Consider the following 24,794-nt stretch of genomic DNA (forward strand, 5'->3'; position numbering starts at 1 on the left):
ACTACTTAGAAGACCATTATGTTTTGGTATTTGAGGTAAAAGACAAGTGGTAAAATCCCACTTAAATTGTATTAGATTATGTGATTTTTGTCAGCAATACTTTAAATATTTGTATAATGTTATAAAGAAACAATACTCATCTTGCAGGCAAAACAGGCCATTTTGAATTTTTAAAAAGGCATACTTTGCCAGGATATTCTCCTGTGCTACTGTACATTGAAAGGAAGCATTTGGATATTTTACCATTCCATTTAAACAAATTCCATTCAATTCAATAGGAAATTGTGCAGGAAAATTCCTGTTACCTTGTATCTATATAAGAAACCATTTATTTTCCATTCACTTTAGTTTAGTTTGTTGTAAAAATATTGTTTTTAAATACACAGGGGAATTCATCATATGAGAAAATTAACTGTTTTGTATTTTACTTTTAGGATATTCGATTGATAGATTATGAGAAAATGGTGGATCACAGAGGTGTGCGAGTTGTAGCTTTTGGAAAGTGGGCAGGTGTTGCAGGTATGTAGACATATTGCATATATTCAATCAATATGGTGTAGTAGTTAAAGAATGTCGGACTAGAATCTGCAAGACATAGATTAAAATCCCCACTTGAGCCATGGAAGCTCACGGAGTGACCTTGGGCCATTCACACTATCTTAGCCTGGTTTACCTAACACAGTTACTTGGAGGATGAAATGGAAGACAGGTGAATTATGTAAGTTGCTTTGAGTCCCCATTGGAAAAAAAGGTGGGGTATAAATGAATTTAATAAATCAATTCTAATGAACTTGGGGCCAGGATTTACTGCCACAATCTTTTCTTCTCCCCTCTCCCCAATAACATGTCTGTTCTTCCCATGTCTGAAAAAGAGCTTCAGAGGATTTTGGAAGCAGGAAATGTTGTTCCACTCTGAAATCTCTGTGAATGCTTTTAATGACGGCCTGCATCCAATGAAGCAGAGTAGTAGGGTTAAGGGCATTTAAATTTTAAAAAAAAAGAAGAGATGGTCATTTCTACTAATTCCCCACTCCTATTGCCATTCACAGTGTCCCCCCATTTTCTACTGGGTGTCAGTACACCCCTCGTAGACACAATGGCAACAAAGTGGAAGGGGGAAATTGGTTGAACCACCATCCCCTCTAAAGAATAGTGCCCTTAGGTCTTGGGAATTGTGTGGTTGGATACAGATCACTGTGGCTCTTTGTGGTTTGGCTATCTTGTATGTGAACTTACCTTGATTCTCTAAACTTAGGCAGATTGTAAGTGGCTAGACAAATGAGATTGTGTCTGAGCTTGGCTTTTGTGGCCCTTTCTTGCATGCCCAGGGAAATGCTGATCACCACTTTGGCCTCAGAAAGGGGAATTTCAAGACTGGCCAGGGATTCTCAGGGTTTTTTTTAGGGAGGCGGGAATCATTTGGCATGGAATTGGGGTCACTGTGGGTCACTGTGGGTGGGCAGGTAGTTGTGAATTTCCTGTTGGACTAGATGACCCTGGAGGTACCTTCAAACTCTATGAAACTGTGACTGGAAGTGGATGTTCTTTCTTGCCCAAGAAACTGAAGTAGGTGGCATTTTGGCCACTTGGAGTTTTGTGAATTCTATGTGACTTGGCTTTTGTCACCTTTGTGTACTAGGTATGATCAATATTTTACATGGAATGGGATTACGGTTTCTTGCTCTGGGTCACCATACTCCTTTCATGGTAAGGCTATGTACAAAATTATTGTTATGAGCCTTAGGTGGTTAGGATGTTATTAAATGGCCAGAAAGGCCTCTTAATGCCAGCATTCTGCCTTTGGTTTCAGCACATCGGAATGGCTCATAACTACAGAAACAGCAGCCAGGCTGTGCAAGCAGTTCGGGATTGTGGCTATGAAATTTCGTTGGGCTTGATGCCGAAATCTATTGGTCCCATAACATTTGTTTTTACAGGTACTGGCAATGTTTCTAAGGTAAGGTGATATTTCAATGTGTAATGTTAATTAATTTCTCAGAGGAACTAAAGTATATAGTATGAATCACATCAGTTTAGCATGTACTTAAGATTCAGTTTGGTGTAGTGGTTAGGAGTGCAGACTTCTAATCTGGCATGCTGGGTTCGATTCTGCACTCCCCCACATGCAGCCAGCTGGGTGGCCTTGGGCTCACCATGGCGCTGATAAAACTGTTCTGATCGAGCAGTGATATCAGGGCTCACCCACCTCACAGGGTGTCTGTTGTGGGGAGAGGAAGGGGAAGGCAACTTCTTCTTCTTCTTCTTCTTCGTCTTCTTCTTTCTTGAAAGACTGAGCTCCTCTATGTTTCCACATGAAAATTAATGGGTGGATCCAAAATACCATCAATGGACTCTGCTAATGGAACACAACTTTCCTTTTTCCACTGCAGCATGCTGAAATCCTAGAAGTGCTTTTGGGGGACAGGGAACTTTCAGAAACAGCATGAGGGGTAAAGATGGGAAAATGGCATATGGGCTGCATTTGTGATCTGAACCTCCAAGTTAGGCATCAAAGATCACCCCCAAATTCCTGGTGGTTAGTGCAAGTGTTAATTGCACCCTATCCAGGCATGCCTGTTCCCTTCTGGCCAGCCACAGAACCTCCGTCTTGGAGGGCTTGAGTTTCAGACTACTCTTCCTGAGTGCAAGGGAGAGCACCTTGGCTCTAGGTGCTTTCCTGTTGAACCCCACAGCCTTTCTCCAAACAAATGAATTGCATTGATACTGGAAGCTGCCTTGTTTTGAGTGGGACCATTGATCTTTCAAGGTCAGCACTGTCTCTGGCAGAGGCTGTCTGAGATCTCATACTGACGTCTTTCACATTACCTACTACTGCTGGAGATTGAACTTGGGAACTTCTATATGCAAAGCAGGTGCTCTGTTGCTCAGCCACTGCCTGTCCCCTCGAGCTTCAAGATCTGGCCTTGACCAGATCGACAGCCTTGTGCTCATTATCTGGAATTAGTGACGGGGTCTGTGACAGCCTGCATACTTTGTAGTATTTGGTATAGCCAGTGTAACTGAGGGTCAATTCTTTTTTATAGGGTGCTCAAGAAATTTTCAATGCACTCCCATGTGAGTTTGTAGAGCCCCATGAGCTGAAGGAGGTCTCCAGAACTGGAGGTAATCCTAGAGCACCTCTTTAACATACTCAGAAACTTTGCAGAGTCTTGTATAGATCTCTCATGCATTGCATTCCTTTGCAGACCTCCGAAAAGTGTACGGGACTGTGCTCAGTCGACACCATCATCTTGTGAGGAAGAGCGATGGGGTGTATGACCCAGTGGAATATGACAAGCATCCGGAGCTCTACACATCTCGTTTTAACACTGATGTGAGCATAGCACTCTCCTGTTTATGTGTTAGTTGTACTCTGAGTTCCTCTGTACAGAGTGTGGATCTGCTCCTCAGTTACCTGAGCTAGTGGTCTGAGAAGCCCAGTTCTGGCCCCTCTGAGGTCAGTCTAGTCTGTGTGAACCGTTGATAATTTGTTTGTTGAGCTGATGATTATCCTGATGTGTTTGATATTCCGTATACCTGCATGATTCTGAGGCCCCCTGTCAGAAGAAACATGCAGAGTTGCATTTCCTTTGCAGTTTCAGTCACAGAGTGAAGACTCCGGATCCAGCAACTGGTGACTGCAACCATCAAGAAATGTCTGACTGTCTTTTTCAGATTGCACCCTATGCGACTTGTCTAATCAATGGCATCTACTGGGAGCAGAATACCCCACGTTTGCTGAGCAGGCAGGATGCACAGAGACTCTTGACACCCCTCAGACCTTCTGCTTCAGCTACGGAAGGCTGCCCGGAACTACCACACAAGTAAGAAATGTTTCTTGGGGTGCATGTGTTGAATTGCACCCTTGTAAAGTACAAACGAGCAGCTAAGTGGTCTTGCAATACAAGAGCATCACTTCCACGCACATACCTTCTGTTGCTCTCTAGAGAGATGATAACATATGTGCACCATTTGCTGACCTGTTGAACATGCAGGCAAGAAGGACTATCAGATCTAATTCTTTTTGGTCCCAGTTGGGACTTGTTTTCAGAGAGTGCTGTTGTTGATTCTTAACGTTTCTTAGGAACATATATATTTTAGGACTATAGGATTACTTATTAAACCAATTACAACCTGTAATAGAATATTTAGGGGCTTGTTTCTTTCCTTGGCTCTGGTTATATGTTGTAAACGCAACTTTTCTAGGCTCATTGCAGTTTGTGACATTTCGGCAGACACTGGTGGATCCATAGAATTCATGACAGAATGTACCACAATTGACAGCCCCTTCTGTATGTATGATGCCGACCAGCACATTATTCATGACAGGTGAGTGGGACTTTTTACTTGCTGCTGGTTTGCTTTTGTTTTATAAGCAGAGTCTACAAAGCAACTTTTTTGTCTTAAAAAATGTAATTATGATCAGGGTTGTTAGCTCCAGGCTAGAAAATACCTGGAGATTTAGGGGGTGGAGGTGGGGTGGAGCCTCAGGAGGATGAGATTTGGGGAGGGACTAATGTCACAGAGTCCATCTTTCAAGGCAGCCATTTTCCCCAGGTAAACTGATCTTTATTTCCTGGAGATCAGTTGTAATCCCAGGAGATGGCCAGCCACCGCCTGAAGGTTGCCAGGTCTAATTACAATGTGCAATTGGATGGCCTTCCCAAGGACTTGCATAACATGGAATCCCATTGTCCTTTCTTTCAGTGTGGAAGGCCTTGGGATTTTGATGTGTTCCATTGATAACTTGCCAGCTCAGCTCCCCATAGAATCAACAGAATGCTTTGGAGACATGCTTGTCCCTTATATTGAAGAAATGGTAAGTATGTGTGGGTGAGTGAATCTGGGTGCTCAAGAATGTGTATGGTGCTACTGGTCTGCTCTGTAGGTAAGAAATCTGCTGTAAAATCCAACTGGATGTCAGAAAATGGATTATTGTGGTGTTAATAAGAGTAATCTATGCTGTATGACATGATTCCTGTTTAGCGTTGCATGGAGCAATCCCTCCCCCCAATTTTGCATTTATGAGCCATCCAATGAAGAGTATGTGCAAGCAATAAAGCATAGTTCTCTTCTGCACAAGACTGGTGGCTACTGACAGTCCTTGGTGATACTGAAGTCTATCTGTTTCCAAAGTGCCTCAGTTGTTTAATCCTGTGTTACCTTCTTGCTTTCTCTAGGGTTGGACACCCCACCATATTCTGCCTCAACTAGCCATGTGGAAGTAGGCCCTGCTAGAGCTAGATTGGAACACAATAGACATGATGCTGTCATAGACAAAGCCCATCAAGATCAGTACTGTCAAGGGTCCATGTGGTTGGTGTAGCAGCTGGAGCAGGGTTTCGAGAAACCCTGGGGGTTCTTGACGGCCCTGGAAGGGTTTCCCAAATGGGTGGGAGTTAATTAATGTTTTAGATTTTTACAAATTTTGTTAAACATTTATCAGGTTATCAGGCCCTCCCAGCCCCCCTAAAATGACAAATAATGGGCCTGAAGAGGATGGGAAGGCAGCTATGCTTCTGAGCCATATTCTACATGAAATCTGGTTTTTTAAAAAAACCCAAAGTAAGTTTTAGGGGTTTCTCAACGGTAAAAAGGTTGAGAAAGGCTTGGCTATAGTGTCAGGTAAGATCTGGGAGATGGGATTTTGAATCCCTACTTTGCCATGGAGGCTGACAGGGTGGCCTTGGGCCAATCATACACTCCCAACCTAATCTACCTCACAGGGTTGTTTGTTGTGAGCATAAATAGAGGAAAGAAGAACAATGTTATTCCATTGGGATATCACTCCAGAGAAGGGTGGGGGATAAATGAAGTAAAAATAAATACTTTCTGGCTGTGGCTTACCTGGGTCACGTGATGTACTACCTGGCTTCTGTAGCTGGAGATGTACGGGATTGAACTGAGACCCTTTTGCATGCAAAGCAGTTGGTCTACCACTGACCTACAATGTCTCCTTAGCTCTTGCCATATCACAGTGGCAGGGATTATGTAGCATGGCAAGACAAGCATCAGTCCAGTTACCTGGGCAAACTCAAAACAGTAACTCTGCCAGCTAAAGTTGAACCTTACTGGTTAACAGAATTAGGTAAGGTATTAGCTCCATCTACTGTCAGGTTAGGGAAATAATTTTGCTGAGTGTTTTAATGGAGTAGCTTCCAACACTTCCAAACATGGGACCCACTGACCGACAAGCAGGGAAGGGAGGCCATGCGGCATTGATGTTGCATACAATCTAGTGACAGTAACATAACCGTGGTTCACAGTGTGACAACTCTCAACTTTTAACACAAACCTGTGGGAGGTCAGCATGGCTTGGATCAGGATCATGGCTCGGGTCATGGAGTGGGGTGTTTAGGGGACCAACAGATGTTGTTGAGTCAGCTGGTGTCAACCAAATGCATTGTGGAGGAGCTCTCTTTTACATGCCCTTCAGAACTTTGTAGTTCAGGAAGGGCTCTGATCTCTTCAGGGAGCTCATTCCATCAAGTGGTGGCCGGGACCGAGACGGCTCTGGTCCTGGTTGAGGTCCGGCGTGCTTCTTTGTTATAACCTGCCTTTCTCATAGGGACTCAAATAGGATTAGGACACATAGTGAGTCAGTCCAGTTGACTGAATGGGACATTCAATAACAAATTAATTAGGATATTAGAAATCTGGAACTACCAGAAAGGAATAGAAGCACAGTGTAAAGAATGTGACACATTAAGCGATACAGAAATGATATAATAGAATCCTATTTACAATATGCTCCATATAGCATTGAAGACCACAAATCCCAAGCATTTTTCCAAGTCATCTGTGAAGGCATTTCATGCTGTGCACCTTTAGTACTTGTGCAGAAAATTCCTTCTGAATAGTTCAGTTTTCCACAGTTTGCAGAAAGCCAGGAGAATGGGAGCTTTCCTGACCTCCTCAGGTATGCCTTGGCCTGTGTCATTGCTGGGTTGGGGGCAGCAGACCCAGAGAATCAGGGACCAGAAACTTGCGCCATGTGCCGAATGCCAGGGGAGGTAGTTACTGCAGTTAGGAGCAATCAAGGGCCAGAACCTTGAAGGTCTTCTGCCCACTGCCAAGTGATTTTAATATGCTGAGCTACCATTCCTCTCCATGCACGTGCTAGAAAAGCAGGGAACAGGATCCTTTTCTCTAGGCATTCACAGTAGCAGCAAGCCCCCCTGAAAGGCAGCAGAGAAAATGCTGCTCTGGAAGGCAGCATGCCTGGCTTCAGTGGGCTTGACTGCTTTTCTGACTCTGATGCGTGGCTGCCCGCTTCTCGACTGATAATGTACTTATGCAGCAGGGAGAGCTGCAGGCATTAGCTGTTGCTGTGGAAGTTCCTCCACCTGCTGATTTTGCACCCATCAGCCTGAGCAGGCTGATTTTTTTTTATTCCCCCTTCCCCCAATCCTATTTTGAGGACTTGGATACTGACTGATTGCGTGAACTTCTCTGGAGGAGAAATAAATGGTTTTTCCAAGGGTGTTAATGGCTGTTAAGCAAGCACTCTAGTGCAGAAGGAAAGCTAGGAGTGTCAAAGCAAGGATTGTTTAACTGAAGAGAATATTATGCTGGGCTTCTTACCAGGGGATGCGCAGAACAAACCTCTAACAGCTTTCATCTTCGTTTCTCCTCCATTTCTCTTTTTTCCGCAAAATTCTGTGGCTCCCCCTTGAGGACAATAACTCCCTAACAAACTTCACCAAGAGGCCAAGCTAGGGTCGCCAATTCAGGTTTGGGAATATTCTGGAGATTTGGGGTGTGCAGGCTGAGGAGGGTGGGGTTTGGGGAGGGCATCACTAAAGCAGCCATTTTCCACAGGGGGATTGATCTCTGTAGTTGAGATCAATTGTAATTTCGGGAGGAGCTCAGGACACTACTGGTGCCAAGCCCATATATCAGTTAAGTAAAGTGATTTTAAAGCAATTTAATTTGAATGATAATAAGTGGCACCATTCCAGTCTTTTGTTGAGGTAGACTGTTTATTATAGAATCACTTACAACCTGCCATTCCATATAAATTTGTTGATAGCTTTTTGCCAAGATTTAATAATTGTGTCTTCAATATATATTGGTAACATTTGAAACAAAATGTTCATCTTGGGTAATATTCATTTTAACTGTCAATATCCATCCTAGCCTAGAAATTTTTAGTTTTTCCCATCTCTGTACATCTTCAGTTATCTTTATCCAAGTTTTCTGATAATTTCCTTATAAAGTGTATCACTTTGGTACATTAAATTCACGCTCAGATATTTGATTTTTAACTGTTATACATCCCATTGATTTTTCTCTTCAATTTTCCTATTCATTTTGTCATGTTATACAAGATTATATTAGTCTTATTTTTGTTTATATCCAGAGTATAGTTCAGATCTGCAAATTTGATCAACTATACATTCCATTGAATTATATCGATTAGTTACTGAAATAACCAGGTCACCAACATAACTTTTCAATTTAATTTTTCTTTCACTGTTATTTATTCCAGTAATATTTTTATTTTTTCTTATTCTGATGGCTAAGATCTCCAAAACCAAAATAAGCAGTAAGGGTGAGATTGGGCATCTTTGTCGAGTTTCTTTTTGAATTTCAATCTTTTCTGATAAAGATCCATTCATTATAATTCTTGGTATTGTTTTGTCTATATACTTTGAATCTATTTGAAAAAAATTTCCCCACATTGTAGATGTTTCAAAACTGCTATCATTAATGTCCCAGGAACATTGTCAAATGCCTTTTGAGTATCTAAAAACATGAAAATAGTCTTTTCACCTTTTTTTCTTCAAATGTTTAATAGCATTTAAAGTACATCTAATGTTGTCTTTCATGTATCTCCATGGAATAAATCATGTATGTTTCTCATGTATAACATATAAAATACACCTTTTCAGCCTTTAAGCTATTATTGTAAAAATGTTGTAGTTCACATTAAGAAGAGAAATTGTCTTTACCCTTGTGGCAACAGTGGATTGTTGCTTTCCTTATAGACCAAAGTGCTATTAGATTCTTGCTAAGTCTGTGGCAAATTCTGTGTCTCTTGAATTTCATTCATAACTTTATGTAAGGGTGAAGTTAATATGGACTAGGAGACATAGGACTAGAGTTTTTCTTTCTCCTCAGCCCTGCTGATGACTGTATTTTTGAAGATTTAGTAATGGAAATAGAAAAGAGCAAAAGTCCAGTAGCACCTTAAAGACGTTAACAGCATTTGTGGCAGAGTATGAGCTTTTGTGACACACTAGAAATGATAATGTTAATAATTATGGCTGCATTGGCTTAAAGCTGGGCAACTAGAGGCCCTGGACAAGATATAGCTGCCACTATGATCCATCCCTGTGTCTTCTAGTAACTTGTGATTGAGGTCTGGCATACCTGAAGGAGAAATACATCTGGTCTCAACCAGGACCAGAGCCTTTTTGGTCCTGGCCCCTACCTGGTGGAGCAAGCTCAGTTCCTAAGGGCCTGCAAAACAGATCTCTTCCGCCAGGCTTTTAGTTGGGGAAGATAATGATTGATACTTTTTTCATTTTATATGAAAATGAACCCATATATATATATATATATGGGTTCATATATATAAATTTTATCTTTATAGATGACAAGGTTAGAATGAAAGACTAGAAAGATAGCATTTACAGATAGTTAAGAAAGTCGCCCAGCATCTTTGGAATTCTTCAGCTGATCTTTGATTCACTATAGCTGTTAATTTGGCCATCACTGCCAACTCTCTGATCTTCTCACACCATAAGTTCATCTGTGGTTCTTGTTTCCATTTGGAAGCAGTAATAAGTCTTGCTGCGGTTGTTGCATTAAAAAAAAATCTGTACAATCCTTAGGTAAGCGTGTTGGAAAAACACTCAATAACACATATTTCTGTTCACATGCAAATTTACATTTCGACATATTTTGTAGCTTAGCATTCACCTTTATCATGAATTTTTAAACAATTTACAATTCTACCACATGTGGAAAAAGGATCCTAATATTGCACAACGTTTCCAACATTTGCATTATGTTTGGTTAGACATTTCACAAATCACTTTAGGAGTCAGATACCACCTATAAAAAAATTAGACCAATTTTTCCATAAGATTTGACATTTTGTTAGTTTCAAAGTTATGCACCACAAATATTCCCAGTCTTCCATAGCAATAGGTTCTCCAAAGTTCTGCATCTATCATACAATTTTTCACTAGTTCTGTCTCTGTTTCATAAGTTAAAGTTTATAAATTCTGCCCATAAGATGTGGTTTATCTTGCATGATCATTTTTTCAAAGTCAGTTTGTTCTCCTAGCCTTGCATCAGAACTTTTCAATTCTTTCATTATTGAAGCCTATTGGAAATAGACAAACCAATTAGTTGTTTTCCCATCTTGTAGCTTTTGCCAACTTTTCATTTTCCTTTGGTCATTGACTAAATCTTGAGTGCAAAGAAATTCAATTGACCTATCTTTTAGTTGTCTTTGAATTATTATTTTCAGTGGAGAGGCAGTAGGGCTTATTCTTTCTCAATGTTTTGTCAAAAACTTGATAAAACAATTTTTTCATATTTGTTGTCTTCCATCTTTTTGATTGGAGTCCTTCTTACATGGCCACAATAGTTTGTGTAGACATGGAGAATGGCTGATACTGTCACCACTGAACGGGCCCGCCCTAAAATAAACACATCCTCTGTATGCAAAAGGGGGTTGCAGAAACTAGGACCCATGGCCAAAGCAAGTATTGAATAATTTTAATTGTTTTAACTGTAATTTTAACCACCCTGAGTTGGCAATGCTGAGTAGGGTAAGGCAGAAATCTAATTATAAAATAAAAGAAAATTACTAAGCAGACCAGTAAAACTATGTTCTGTTGAGTAACCAGTGGGCAACAGTTGAAAAATTAGGCGGAACACAAGAATTAGACGGAACGCAGTCAGTCTGCATTTTATTTTGAGTTAACACTTTGGCAATCTTTGAAACTGAAGGCTGTTCTCTTGAAAAATAACTATTTGTCTGATGTATTAAATTATTATTTGTCTGATGTAAAGACAAATTTTTGATCTCCACAGCTGTTATCTGATGCCTCAGAGCCCTTTGAGAGCCAGAATTATTCACCCGTCGTTAGAGATGTAAGTCTTGTGAAGGCATTTACTCCCTTTTTCTTGACTTAAACTTGTGAAGGCCAGCTGCAAGGAAAATAATGATATGTTTCATATGCTTTATAGGCAGTGATTACGTCCAATGGTTCATTGACTGATAAGTATAAATATATCCAGAAACTGAGGGAGAGCAGGTAATCCATAGATTTCTTTTTTTTTAAAAAAAGCTTCTCAGACTTAAATGCAGCTTTGCCTTCTTGCGTCTATATATGTTCTTTAATGGTGGTGGATTTTTGCAATCTTGTTTGTTTGATAAAGATAAAGGACATATCTGTGGAGTGGCAACCATTATTGTTGGTTCAGGTGTGTCATTGTGCTGACACAAGATGGATGACTGTCAACAGTTCTTTGCTGTTCTGAGCAGAGAATAATTTTTCTGTATTTAGTGGCTCCCTACCCTATGGTGCATCTCCTGCACCTGGAAAGAATGGCATTGCTTGTAAAGGCCATCTAGTCACATAGTCTGAGTATGTAAGGTGGGCCTCCTTGTGGAAGCCCTTTCTTGACTCATTACAAGCAATTTCCTTTGTTCTAGAAAGTAGAATATGGACCTCACCATGCAGGTCACAAACATGCAGGTGATTGAATTGTGGGGATGGTTGGACTCCTTACTTGTGGGGTTCAAGAAAATAGGCTTGTATTAATTTGCTCTTATGCAAGATCAAGGAAGCAGTGCTTCTTTGTCCTGGCTGGCAGTAAGGATGACTAGAATCCTCTCTATGAATTCAAAATCACTTACTTTAATCCTTTCAAAGGATTATGGTTTTTTTGCCAGAAGAGAGAATCTGCTACGTTTTATTAGTTAAAGTTAAAGAACCTGGTTTCTTAAAAAGCGTTCAATTTCTGCCTACTTTCCCCAACATCTCTCTTAAGATGTTTGGGGTGGTGGTGGTAGGGGAGAGCTACATCTCCCCTGCTCACATTTTGGTCATGCCTTTCACCAGGATGGTTAGGGAGATGGATTTGGCTCTCCCCTTTTTTATTCCCAAAATAAGCCTGAGTGGTGAGGTAGGTTGAGAGAGGGTGACTGGTAGGGATGGGCATGAACCGGGAAAATTTGGTTTGATTTCTGGCATTAGTGGTTCAGAAACCATGGACTGTCATGAACGTTTGATGCTAAACAAAATGATTCAGCTTGTGAGGTTCATGATGTAGTAGAACTCCCTCTTCCCTGGATCTCTGTATGACTCTCCTCTACCCAAGTTTGGTGAGGATTGGATTTATGGGGCCCAGGTTAAGGCTTGCCAAAGTAGGTGGCTTCAGGAGAGTACTTTCTAGGGAAATGCCAGGCACAGGTTCAGGAGTGTATAGAACAGACCCTGTGTAAGCTAGATACATCAAACATTCAGGGGACCCCACCCCCCAAGGATTCTCTGTTGTTGTTGTTAGGTGCGAAGTCATGTCCGACCCATCGTGACCCCATGGACAATGATCCTCCAGGCCTTCCTGTCCTCTACCATTCCCCGGAGCCCATTTAAGTTTGCACCTACTGCTTCAGTGACTCCATCCAGCCACCTCATTCTCTGTCGTCCCCTTCTTCTTTTGCCCTCAATCGTTCCCAGCATTAGGCTCTTCTCCAGGGAGTCCTTCCTTCTCATGAGGTGGCCAAAGTATTTGAGTTTCATCTTCAGGATCTGGCCTTCTAAGGAGCAGCCCAGGCTGATCTCCTCTAGGACTGACCGGTTTGTTCGCCTTGCAGTCCAAGGGACTCACAAGAGTCTTCTCCAGCACCAGAGTTCAAAAGTTTCAATACTTTGATGCTCGGCCTTCCTTATGGTCCAACTTTCACAGCCATACATTGCAACTGGGAATACCATAGCCTTTACTAAACACAATTTTGTTGGCAGGGTGATGTCTCTGCTTTTTAGAATGCTGTCTGGACTTGCCATATCTTTCCTCCCCAGGAGCAAGCGTCTTTTAATTTCTTTGCTGCAGTCCCCATCTGCAGTGATCTTGGAGCCCAGGAAAATAAAGTCTGTCACTATCTCCATTTCTTCCCCATCTATTTGCCAAGAACTGAGAGGGCCGGATGCCATGATCTTTGTTTTCTTGATGTTGAGTTTCAAGCCAACTTTTGCACTCTCCTCCTTCACCCGCATCAACAGGCTCTTTAGTTCCTCTTCACTTTCTGCCATTAGAGTTGTATCATCTGCATATCTGAAGTTGTTGATATTTTCCCCTGCAATCTTGATCCCAATTTGTGACTCCTCTAATCCCGCCTTTCTCATGATGTGCTCCGCATACAAGTTAAATAGGCAAGGTGACATTATACAGCCTTGCCGAACTCCTTTCTCAATTTTGAACCAATCAGTGATTCCATGTTCAGTTCTCACTGTTGCTTCTTGACCTGCATATAAATATCTCAAGAGACAAATAAGATGCTCTGGTATTCCCATCTCTTTAGGAACTTGCCACAATTTGTTGTGCTCCACACAATCAAAGGCTTTAGCATAGTCAATGAAGCAGAAGTAGATGTTCTTCTGGAACTCCCTAGCTTTCTCCATTTTCTTTAAATGCAATGAATACAATGTTAGATGTTTGAGATGGCTGAACAGAATTGCAAGGACAGCAGGGGTTGAAGGCCCTTCCAACCTCTCTCAATGATGGAAAAGTTGAATAAATGTTGTAACTTGCGTTCATTTCCATAAGTTTACTTTCCATAACTCATACAGACCATAAAATAGAACTGTTCTGGTGTAGAATTTTTATCTGACAGTTTTAGATAACATTAATTTTCTTCTGCTATCAGATTAGATTGAAAGTGATGTTGCAGTACCCACAATTTACGGAGAGCTTGTTCCTTTGCTTTGTATAGGGAAGTGTATATTTGCTCCCAGGGTAGGTCATGACTTTCTTGAGTTTGCTTGATCTGCAGAAAGATAATCACTTTCCAATGGGGTGAAATATGATTGATGTGTATTCATTAGAAGGTTGCATTTTGGAAAACTATCTACCTTAGAAGATGTCTTGCCAGGGGATTAGTCATAATGCAGCCTAGAGTTTTGAGCTCTGATTAGTCTCATCTTCTGACCTTGGAGATGAAGAGATTTGCCAGGATCCAAGCTTTCCTAGAAACTAGCTATCCTACATTTACATAAGAACTGATAGTGTTGAAGATACACTCATGCCCCTTTTTATTTGAAGAACTGGGCTGGTGTTTCTAAAACAGGTTGTAGAGTTGACTGATTGAATGAGCCTTGGGACTCCCTTAGCATATCCAATGGACTGATAAGGTAATGCTGGTATCTGAATATCTTGGACTGTGTTCAAAGTGGCTGTCATGTTCAAATGGCCGTCATGCAGATGCTGGTGTACATTGTCAGTGATGTGTAAGCTTGGCAGTCTAGCCTCTTAAGGTCACCTTGCATTTTCCCAAAGTGAGGGTCTTGTAAGTCTTTAAAAAAATACTGAATAGTAATTTGTGTTGATATGAGTGTAAATGTAAGGAAACAGTATTGATAGACACCAGAAATATCAGGCTGAAACCACGCATTAGTTTTGCTACCAATTTAGGAGCTGATAATGCTTGGCTGACATTGGACAGCAGTAGACTTTAAGCTATCATACTAACCTTGAGTGTTGTTTGTTTGTTTTAACATTTACTCACACATCAACTGGTTTTAGTGGCCAATACGTCTATTTCTCCATTTATTTTTGCCTTTTCTAGGGAATACACTCAATCACTGGCAATGGATAAGAAGAGGAAAGTCTTGTTACTGGGATCTGGGTATGTCTCTGGGCCTGTGATAGAATACCTCTCAAGAGACCCCAACGTTGAAATAACCACAGGTTTGTGAGAATCTTAAGATCTCAAAGTAACCCATAGGGCAGAAATTCCATTTGGGTGACTCGTGGCACTCATAACAGTAACTTATCCCCCTCCTCCAGTAGAAGCTGGCAGTGAACCTGCAAGATGTGGTCGAACCTCAGGAATAATGAGGATAAATTGGGAGAAGATAGTGCGTGTCCCCCAACCATTTCCACTTGTAGAAGTGTCTTCTTCAACTTTAAAGCATTTATTTATTTATTTATTTATTTATTTATTTATTTATTTATTTATTTATTTATTTATTTATTTATTTATTTATTTATTTATTTATTTATTTATTTATTTATTTATTTATTTATTTATTTATTTAAAAATATATCCTGCCCTTCATCAAAAAGTCCCAGGGTGAGTCATGACAATAAAAATAAGGTATATAATATAATCTAAAATAAATTTAAACATAACCCTCCCATCCTCCCTCCTTCCCTCCCTAGCTAAATGTCCAAATGAAGTGGTGCTAAATGTCCTGGGTGAAGTGGTGCAATTTAACTATGTGCCAAAAACCATACAATGTAGGCACCTGGTGAATCTCTCTAGGGAGGTTGTTCCAAGGTTTGGAGCCACCATAGAAAAGGCCATTTTGCATGTCTTTTCTCCTTGCACCTCTGACAGAGATGGAACTACAAGAAGGCCCTCTCCTTAAGACCTCAGTGCTTGAACAAGTCTAAATGAGAGGAACTAGACGAGATCCAATCTAGTGCTATATAGATTTTCTATGTGGACTGTCCTTTTGCATGAAAAATATTCTACTTCATGATATTTTAGTACTGACTAAGGTGCTACTGAAAATTTTTGAGCTGTTTCCTTAACTATGTAGCAAAACCGATAGATGAGTATTTCTCTGTCTGCTCGAATGCTGTACTGATTTGGAATAGGCTATTTATTTTTCTTCTCATTATTATGTTGAGATAGTAAATAAGCAAATGATCATACTAAATTTCACAGAATGCAGCATAGTGAAGACCATATATGGGGAAAGTCCATCTTCAAAATTAGTCTGTTTATCATGTATTGGTATTCTCTCATTCTACAAATGTACTTGCCAAATAACTCAACATGAGTTCAATCACCAAGATTATTTTACTCTTGGACATTTCCTCTTGGAAATTTTCTAATTTGCTGCTGTACATATTTTTGCAGCAGTCAATATATTTGTGATTTATCATTTATACACCATATATATCTTCTTCAGTGTGGTTTCACGAAAGGAGGCAAGTGCAGTATTGGTTATTACTGATTTTTTAAAAATGTAATACTGACCTTCAATTAGACCGGATGGCATAGGCAAATGCATGCAAAAGTAGTTGTGACGTGAGGGAATTACATGATCCCTTTGATTCAGGTGGGTAGCTGTGTTGATCTGAAGCAGCAGAACAAAGTTTGAATCCAGTGGCACTTTTAAGACCAACAAAGTTTGATTCAAGGTATAAACGTTTGTGTGCTTGAATAAAACTTTGTGGGTCTTATAGGTGCCACTGGACTCAAACTTTGTTCTTACAATCCATTTGGATAAAACTGGCTCAGAGAAGTATTTAGCATTGTGACAAGGGAATATCTTACCTGAGAATCTTGCTCCCAAACAGCGTCCATAATGAAGGAACAGCTTGAGCAACTGGCTAAGAAGCACAGCAGTATAGTTCCTGTTGTTGTGGATGTCACCAAAGACGAGGAGAGATTATCATCCATGGTGAAGAAGCATGATCTTGTGATCAGGTTGGTGGTCTGGTGATCATGCAGTTGTTCAACAGTCCCAGGCAGTGAATGTGGGGCAGTGCTTGGATTAGCCACAGCCAAACTGCCTGGGCTCTGCTGGATTCTCATGAATAAACTGGTGCCCACTGCCCATGCCCAGTATTTCTGAAGTGCCCACAAGCTCAACAGGCTCTTGGCCTAGAGAAGGGGTTGCCAGGCTTTTCTTTAATAAGGCTACTTCTGAGGGATGAAAAATATCCCAAGCTACTTGCGCCTGTTACCAATTTTTATTCTGTCCTAGAAACGGAATGTGAACTGGGAAGAGTACCAATCAACTTATTTAATACAGTCATGGACCAGCAAATTTCCAATGTACAAGTACAAAAAATACATTGAGATCTGTAGAAGTGATCAAAGGCCTGCTAAATCATACCAAAATTTTATATAACCTAATCAGTTATACATAAGAAAAATATCAATTGAACAATGCAGTAAACAAGAGTATAAAATAAAAGCCTGGCTATAAAAATTACATAAAATGGTTGGCAACTGCTCGGTGTTCAAAGTGACTACTTAGTTGGAGGCATTTTTGCCTGTCAAAACATTTAATTTTTACACTCATGGAGAGAGTGCAGAAATGATTACTTAGTTGCCAAAATTTTATTTCTCTTCTTTGTCTCTTTAGTTTGCTACCTTATTCATTCCATCCTTTGGTTGCTAAGAAGTGTATTGACAACAAAGTGAACCTGGTGACTGCTAGTTACCTGACACCAGCTATGAAAGAACTGCAGCAGAGGTAGGTCCAGGGTAGAATCCATTTTTTGTTCCAATTTCTCTTTTTAGAAGAACACTTGTGCGTTCCCACAGGGAACAATACTCTCCCCAAATTGGTGTTCACAGAGCATAATGCTCTCCAGGGAACATATCTGGAGAGGCAGTCCCTCGGATATGCAAGCCCAGAATGCTCAGGCTCCTAACAGAAGGTTAGTTGGGCTCCGTCCAGAGCTGGGAGCTGCATCAACTGTCCCTCCTCATGTCAGAGGACTTCCATCTTGGCTGGATTCAGTTTCAGCTGACTCCCCTTGAGCCAGCTCGTCATGGCCTCCAGAGATCTGGCCAGGCAGTCTGGTGGTGTCAGCAGATGGCTATACATTAACTGAAAGAGCTGGGTGTCATCTGCATACTAGTTTCAGCCCAGCCTGAATCCCTGGATCAACTGGGTGAGGGGGTACAGGTACTTGTTAAATAATAATGCTGGTGATCCCTGACCACAAGGACATTCACCTGAACCAGGGCCTTTTTGGCCCTGGCTCCAGCCTTGTAGTATGGGCTGCCAGCTGAGATTTGGGCCTGAACCGAGCTGTCAAAGTGCCACAGGGCCTGTAAAACTTCATTCTTCCACCACATCTTTGGTTGAAACCAGGGCAATTCGAAGCTTTATGGGCCTTTCACCATCTCCTCTTTCTTGGCTCCTCCCTACCTGCTTACTTATTAATATGATACCATCTCCAGTCTGCGGTAGCTGGCAGAGGGAACAAGGAGGGTTAGGGGGCAGGGATGGGGTTTTAAACTGTATTTTAGTTTTGTATGCTATTGTATTTTATTGTTGTAATATGGGGAGAGGTGGTATAGAAATTTATAATAATAGTTCTGATCTTTGGTTTGAACTCACCCTCTTTTATTTTAGTGTAGAGGCTGCTGGCATCACGGTTGTCAGTGAAGTAGGTTTGGATCCTGGTCTTGATCATATGCTGGCAATGGAATGCATTGACAATGCGAGAAAAGTGGGAGCCACAGTAAGTCCAGTAGATAGTAGATTTGTTGAGGAACTTTACTTCCCAGTGAAATCTTATTTCATTATATCTTATGGTGAAGTTGTGATCCCTTGTGGTCTAAAGGCTCCTTTCCCACTCCCCCTGTGTCTGGGCTCTGGGGGGGGGGGTTGGCTTTCCTTCCCTTTTCTGTAAATTATCAGGAATTTATGCCTGTAGAAATTGGCATGAATTCTAATATATTTACCTTGACCATACCATTTCAAATTCCTTATATAAGTACAATCCAAGGTAGGGGATTCAGGTGAAGTTACCCATGAAATCCAGTGGTTCAGGGTAGTTGCTGCTTTATAAGCGCCACTGAAAACAATGGGAGTTATCTGTAACTGACTTGAACTGAATGGGTGTCAGTGTGTTCACTCATTCTTTTGCATGGAATTCCAAATTTAAGTCTGCTGTGTGGCTGGTGTATATCAGTTCCAGGTAATACATGGATTATAAAACATTTTCTGATGAATCTAGTGACATTAGAGTAGTGAACTCAGATATTAAAACAAAATATTACAAATAGTTTTGAAATCTTTATCTTAAAACAGCCCCGCGGTGCCGCGGACTAAATAAAAGAGTAAGGGCCCTGAAGGCGGGCCCTGTCCGGGATGAGGAAGGGTGCCAATTGGCCCCTTCCCCTGGACTGACCAGTGGAGGGGCCAATCGGGAGGCACAAACCGCCTTCCGATTGGCCCCCCAAGCTGCCAATCAGCAGCCGCGCACAGCGCGGCTGCTGATTGGCTGCTTGCCCGGCCAACAACCAATTGGGAGGCGCAAAGCGCCTCCCCCCCCACCCCCCCACCCCCCCCACCAGAGCTTTCCTTCACTCCATGGCGGCCATTACTTTGCTGGCTGCCGAGAGCGAAGGTAGGCTTCCTGGCCCCCGGCCCTTAAAACCCTCCCCAAGCCCCGGGGAAGGCGCGGATCGCCTTCCCCGGGGCTTGGGGAGCGTTTTAAGGCGGCAATGCAGTTTTAAAATGCTCTCTGAGCCTCGGGGAAGGCTCGGCTCACCTTCTCCGGGGCTCAGAGAGCATTTTAAAATTGCATTGCCGCCTTAAAACGCTCCCCAAGCCCCGGGGCCTGGAGAGCGTTTCCCTACATGGGGGGAGGGGAAGCAAACCCCCCCTTAGGGCCCGCTGTATTTTTTGGACAGCGGGCTCTACTGCTAGTCTGAAATAATAGCAAAATAGTTTAATAAGTGCAGGAAGATTCAGTGCCACAGATTCAGTGCCACAGAGTAAAGCAGAGCTATATTTTATCCCATCCTGTACCACACATTTCTGAACAAATAGAATTTAATTAGATTTATTTGTTTTCTTCAACTAAAGGTGGTATCGTACACATCTTTCTGTGGTGGTCTGCCTGCTCCAGAGCATGCTGATAATCCCCTGAGATACAAATTCAGTTGGAATCCACAGGGTGTTCTGCTCAATACTGTTCAACCTGCCACCTATTTAAAAAATGGAGAGGTAAGCTAATTTGTATACATCTGTAAAAATGTAAAGGTGGAGCAATTGCTAAATCAAACATTTAAGATCTGTATTACATCACAGAAGTCCTCCAAATTGGCTTCTGAATGAGGGATGCAGCACACATGAGTATTGGGGCAACTGATAGCAGAGCTAAGATGAGAGGGTGGCTTGGCTGGCTGTTTTGCCCTCTTGCTCCATGGAGAATGTGAAACATCATGGTGCCTGAGTGGCATTTCAAGGGTGGTTTATGTGGCCCCGCAATAGAAAGAAGAGATCAGCCTTATATCTGTTGAGGAATCAAACTTCCTAAAGTGGATTTGGGGTTCCCCCCCCCCACTCCTAATAATATACTGACATGATTTTTTATTTCTCCATAACCTTTAGATTGTTAATATTCCAGCTGGAGGAGCTTTGCTTGATGCTGTTACTGCCATGGATTTTTTCTCTGGATTAAATTTGGAAGGTTTTCCAAACAGGGATAGTACCAAATATGCTGAACCCTATGGTATTCAATCAGCTCACACACTTTTAAGAGGGACTTTACGATACAGGGTAGGTTTATTTCATATGTGACCAGCGATATCTGTATGAGTGAGCATTCATTGCAGATCTTATCTACTCAAAGTAAAGTCTGGTTTCCTGTAAATAGCCTTTTTCATCTGTGCAAAGTGTAACTTCTGGCTATGATGGTGTAATAATGGTGGTAGCGATAGAATACTGCGGGTGAGACACCTTTCTGTTGTTGGAAATACTCATTTTAAAATGCATGAAACTTGTATCGTGAGATGGCATAGCTCGGTAGTAGAGCATTTGTTTTATACACATAAAGTCTTGGGTTGGCGTCTCAGTTAGGAGGGATTTTAAAGACCTGGTACAAGTACTGGATGAGGTGATCAGTGTGTTCATATGTAGGAATTGTGAACTGTCTTTGAATTCTTTGATGGTAACTTTTGTTTTGCTTTGCATTAGCCATTTGGAAGAAAAGCACAGAGTTTGTAATATTGTAGAAGCTGTGTTGATTGATTTGATTATCACTTCCAGATCAAGATTTGAGTACCACTTCCAGATCATTTGGAGTACTATGTACCGTTTTGGTCAGCTTATCTCAAAAAAGATATTGCAGAAGTAGAAAAAATGCACAAGAGGGTGGCCAAGATGATTAAGGGGTTAAAAGTGAATGTAGTAAAGGCTTTAAAGGGGGATTAGATTACAGGATAGGTCCATCAGGGCCAAAGTAGCTAAAGGGAACTAGGGCTAAGAGGAAACATCAGGGAAAGGCCTTGACCTTTAAGTCTAAGGTGTTTTTGTTTGGTCCTCCAGGACAACTGGAGAGCCACTGCGTGAAGCAGGATGCTGGCTCAGATGGGCCACTGGCCTGATCCACCATGAAGATTCTTTTGTACTGACGAATTGTATGGTGGGGAGGAGCCTGAGCTCACTGTTCTGTTTTGTAACCTTTGTCTTCTTTTCTTCCAGGGTTTTGCTAAAGCTGTAGGAGGCTTTGTAAAATTGGGATTAATAAACCCGGAGCGGTGCCTTCTGCTGAGTGCAGCAGCACCTTCTATGAAATGGGTGAGTATTTCTTTCTTGGGTCCAAGAGGCTTCAGCTGAGACTTGGGTCATATACACCTATCATTTATTGTAATGAATATAGAATATTACAAATACAACCAAGTAAAGTAAGAAATATATCCAACTTCCAGGGACAGCAACGCTCAAAGGAATGAAGAAATGTTTCTCAGGATCAAAAAGCAAATGCATATATAAATATATACATATATATATACATATATTGTTGTTGTTGTTGTTATGTGTGAAGTCGTGTCCGACCCATCGCGACCCCATGGACAATGATCCTCCAGGCCTTCCTGTCCTCTACCATTCCCCGGAGTCCATTTAAGTTTGCACCTACTGCTTCAGTGACTCCATCCAGCCACCTCATTCTCTGTCGTCCCCTTCTTCTTTTGCCCTCGATCGCTCCCAGCATTAGGCTCTTCTCCAGGGAGTCCTTCCTTCTCATGAGGTGGCCAAAGTATTTGAGTTTCATCTTCAGGATCTGGCCTTCTAAAGAGCAGTCAGGGTTGATCTCCTCTAGGACTGACCGGTTTGTTCGCCTTGGAGTCCAAGGGACTCGCAAGAGTCTTCTCCAGCACCAGAGTTCAAAAGCCTCAATTCTTTGACGCTCGGCCTTCCTTATGGTCCAACTTTCGCAGCCATAAATTGCAACTGGGAAGATCATAGCCTTGACTAAACGCACTTTTGTTGGCAGGGTGATGTCTCTGCTTTTTAGGATGCTGTCTAGATTTGCCATAGCTTTCCTCCCCAGGAGCAAGCGTCTTTTAATTTCTTTGCTGCAGTCCCCATCTGCAGTGATCTTGGAGCCCAGGAAAATAAAATCTGTCACTATCTCCATTTCTTCCCCATCTATTTGCCAGGAATTGAGAGGGCCGGATGCCATGATCTTTGTTTTCTTGATGTTGAGTTTCAAGCCAACTTTTGCACTCTCCTCCTTCACCCGCATCAACAGGCTCTTTAGTTCCTCTTCACTTTCTGCCATTAGAGTGGTATCATCTGCATATCTGAGGTTGTTGATATTTATCCCTGCAATCTTGATCCCAATTTGTGACTCCTCTAATCCCGCATTTCTCATGATGTGCTCTGCATACAAGTTAAATAGGCAAGGCGACAGTATACAGCCTTGCCGAACTCCTTTCTCAATTTTGAACCAGTCAGTGATTCCATGTTCAGTTCTCACTGTTGCTTCTTGACCTGCATATAAATTTCTCAAGAGACAAATAAGATGCTCTGGTATTCCCATCTCTTTAAGAACTTGCCACAATTTGTTGTGCTCCACACAATCAAAGGCTTTAGCATAGTCAATGAAGCAGAAGTAGACGTTCTTCTGGTACTCCCTAGCTTTCTCCATGATCCAGCGTATGTTGGCAATTTCATCTCTAGTTCCTCTGCCTCTTCGAAATCCTGCCTGTACTTCTGGAAGTTCTCGGTCCACATATTGCTGGAGCCTAGCTTGTAGGATTTTGAGCATAACTTTGCTAGCATGAGAAATTAGTGCAATGGTGCGGTAGTTTGAACATTCTTTGGCATTGCCCTTCTTTGGGATTGGAATGTAAACTGACCTTTTCCAATCCTGTGGCCATTGTTGAGTTTTCCAAATTTGCTGGCATATTGAGTGTAGCACTTTTTCTGCATCGTCCTTTAAGATTTTGAATAGTTCAACTGGAATGCTGTCACCACCACTAGCTTTATTGTTGCTCAGACTTCCTAAGGCCCATTTGACTTCACATTCCAGGATGTCTGGCTCCAGGTCAGTAACTACCCCACTGTGGTCATCAGGGATGTTAAGCTCGCTCTTGTATAGTTGTTCTGTATAATTTTGCCACCTTTGTTTAATCTCTTCTGCTTCTGTGAGGTCCCTACCATTTTGGTCCCTTATCATACCCAACTTTGCATGAAACGTTCTCTTCATATCTCCAATTTTCTTGAAAAGATCTCTGGTCCCCTCCCCATTCTATTGTTTTCTTCTATTTGTTTGCACTGTTCATTTAAGAAGGCATTCTTATCTCTTCTAGCTTTTCTCTGGAATTCTGCATTCAGTTGGGTGTATCTTTCTCTTTCTCCCTTGCCTTTCACTTCCCTTCTCTCCTTAGCTATTTGTAAAGCTTCCTCAGACAGCCATTTTGATTTCTTGTATTTCTTTTTCTTTGGGATGGTTTTAGTTGCTACCTCTTGTACAATGTTGCGAACCTCCGTCCATAGTTCTTCAGGCACTCTGTCTATCAGATCTAATTCCTTAAATCTATTTGTCACCTCTACTGTGTATTCGTCGGGGATATGATTTAGTTGATACCTGAGTGGCCTAGTGCTTTTCCCTACTTTCTTCAATTTAAGCCTAAATTTTGCAACAAGAAGCTCATGATCTGAATCACAATCAGCTCCTGGTCTTGTTTTTATTGACTGGATAGAACTTTTCCATCTTTGGCTGCAGAGCACATAGTCAATCTGATTGCTGTGTTGACCGTCTGGTGATGTCCATGTGTAGAGTCGTCTCTTGGGTTGCTGGAAAAGAGTGTTTGCTATGACCATTGTATTCTCTTGACAAAATTCTACTAGCCTGTGCCCTGCTTCATTTTGTACTCCAAGGCCAAACCTGCCTGTTATCCCGGTTATCTTTTGGCTTCCTACTTTAGCATTCCAATCCCCCATGATGATAAGCACATCATTTTTTGGCGTTGCTTCTAGAAGGTGTTGTAGGGCTTCATAGAACTGATCAACTTCATCCTCTTCAGCAGCAGTGGTTGGGGCATAGACCTGGATCACTGTGATGTTGAATGGTTTGCCTTGGATTCGAACTGAGATCATTCTGTCATTTTGAGGATTGTATCCCAAGACTGCTTTTCCTACTCTCTTATTGATTATGAAGGCTACTCCATTCCTTATGCGAGATTCTTGCATACCTGATGGTCATCTAGTATACCTGATGGTCATCTGAATTAAATTCACCCATTCCTGTCCATTTTAGTTCACTGATTCCTAAAATGTCGATGTTCAGTCTTGTCATTTCTTGCCCCCTTCAAGGATCGCTGCCTTGTTGTGGCAAGGGGGCTTGCGTAGTTCAGTGAAGCTATGAGCTATACCGTGCAGGGCCACCCAAGACGGACAGGTCATAGCTGAGAGCTCTGACAAAAGGTGATCCACTGGAGAAGGAAATGGCAAACCACTCCAGTATCTTTGCCATGAAAACTCTATGGACAGTTCCAATAGGCATACATATATATATACATATATATATACATATATATCCCCCTTCAAGGATCGCTG

General features: G+C 41.7%; 1 protein-coding gene across 1 annotated transcript in view; it reads left to right on the top strand.

Annotated features, from left to right (window-relative positions):
• Positions 1-24,794, top strand: part of AASS (aminoadipate-semialdehyde synthase) — a 38,617-nt gene that overhangs the window by 6,013 nt on the left and 7,810 nt on the right. The window contains exons 4-20 of the mRNA XM_077338386.1: positions 435-519; positions 1,640-1,707; positions 1,811-1,957; positions 3,045-3,123; positions 3,207-3,334; positions 3,676-3,824; positions 4,207-4,329; positions 4,708-4,819; positions 11,053-11,112; positions 11,209-11,276; positions 14,810-14,931; positions 16,555-16,684; positions 17,349-17,459; positions 18,351-18,459; positions 19,812-19,952; positions 20,340-20,507; positions 21,432-21,527. Coding sequence (XP_077194501.1) covers positions 435-519; positions 1,640-1,707; positions 1,811-1,957; positions 3,045-3,123; positions 3,207-3,334; positions 3,676-3,824; positions 4,207-4,329; positions 4,708-4,819; positions 11,053-11,112; positions 11,209-11,276; positions 14,810-14,931; positions 16,555-16,684; positions 17,349-17,459; positions 18,351-18,459; positions 19,812-19,952; positions 20,340-20,507; positions 21,432-21,527 — 1,896 coding nt within the window. The remainder of the gene's footprint in view (positions 1-434; positions 520-1,639; positions 1,708-1,810; positions 1,958-3,044; positions 3,124-3,206; positions 3,335-3,675; positions 3,825-4,206; positions 4,330-4,707; positions 4,820-11,052; positions 11,113-11,208; positions 11,277-14,809; positions 14,932-16,554; positions 16,685-17,348; positions 17,460-18,350; positions 18,460-19,811; positions 19,953-20,339; positions 20,508-21,431; positions 21,528-24,794) is intronic.

This window comes from Paroedura picta, chromosome 5 (assembly GCF_049243985.1).
Source record: "Paroedura picta isolate Pp20150507F chromosome 5, Ppicta_v3.0, whole genome shotgun sequence".
In the NCBI taxonomy this organism is placed as follows: domain Eukaryota; kingdom Metazoa; phylum Chordata; class Lepidosauria; order Squamata; family Gekkonidae; genus Paroedura; species Paroedura picta.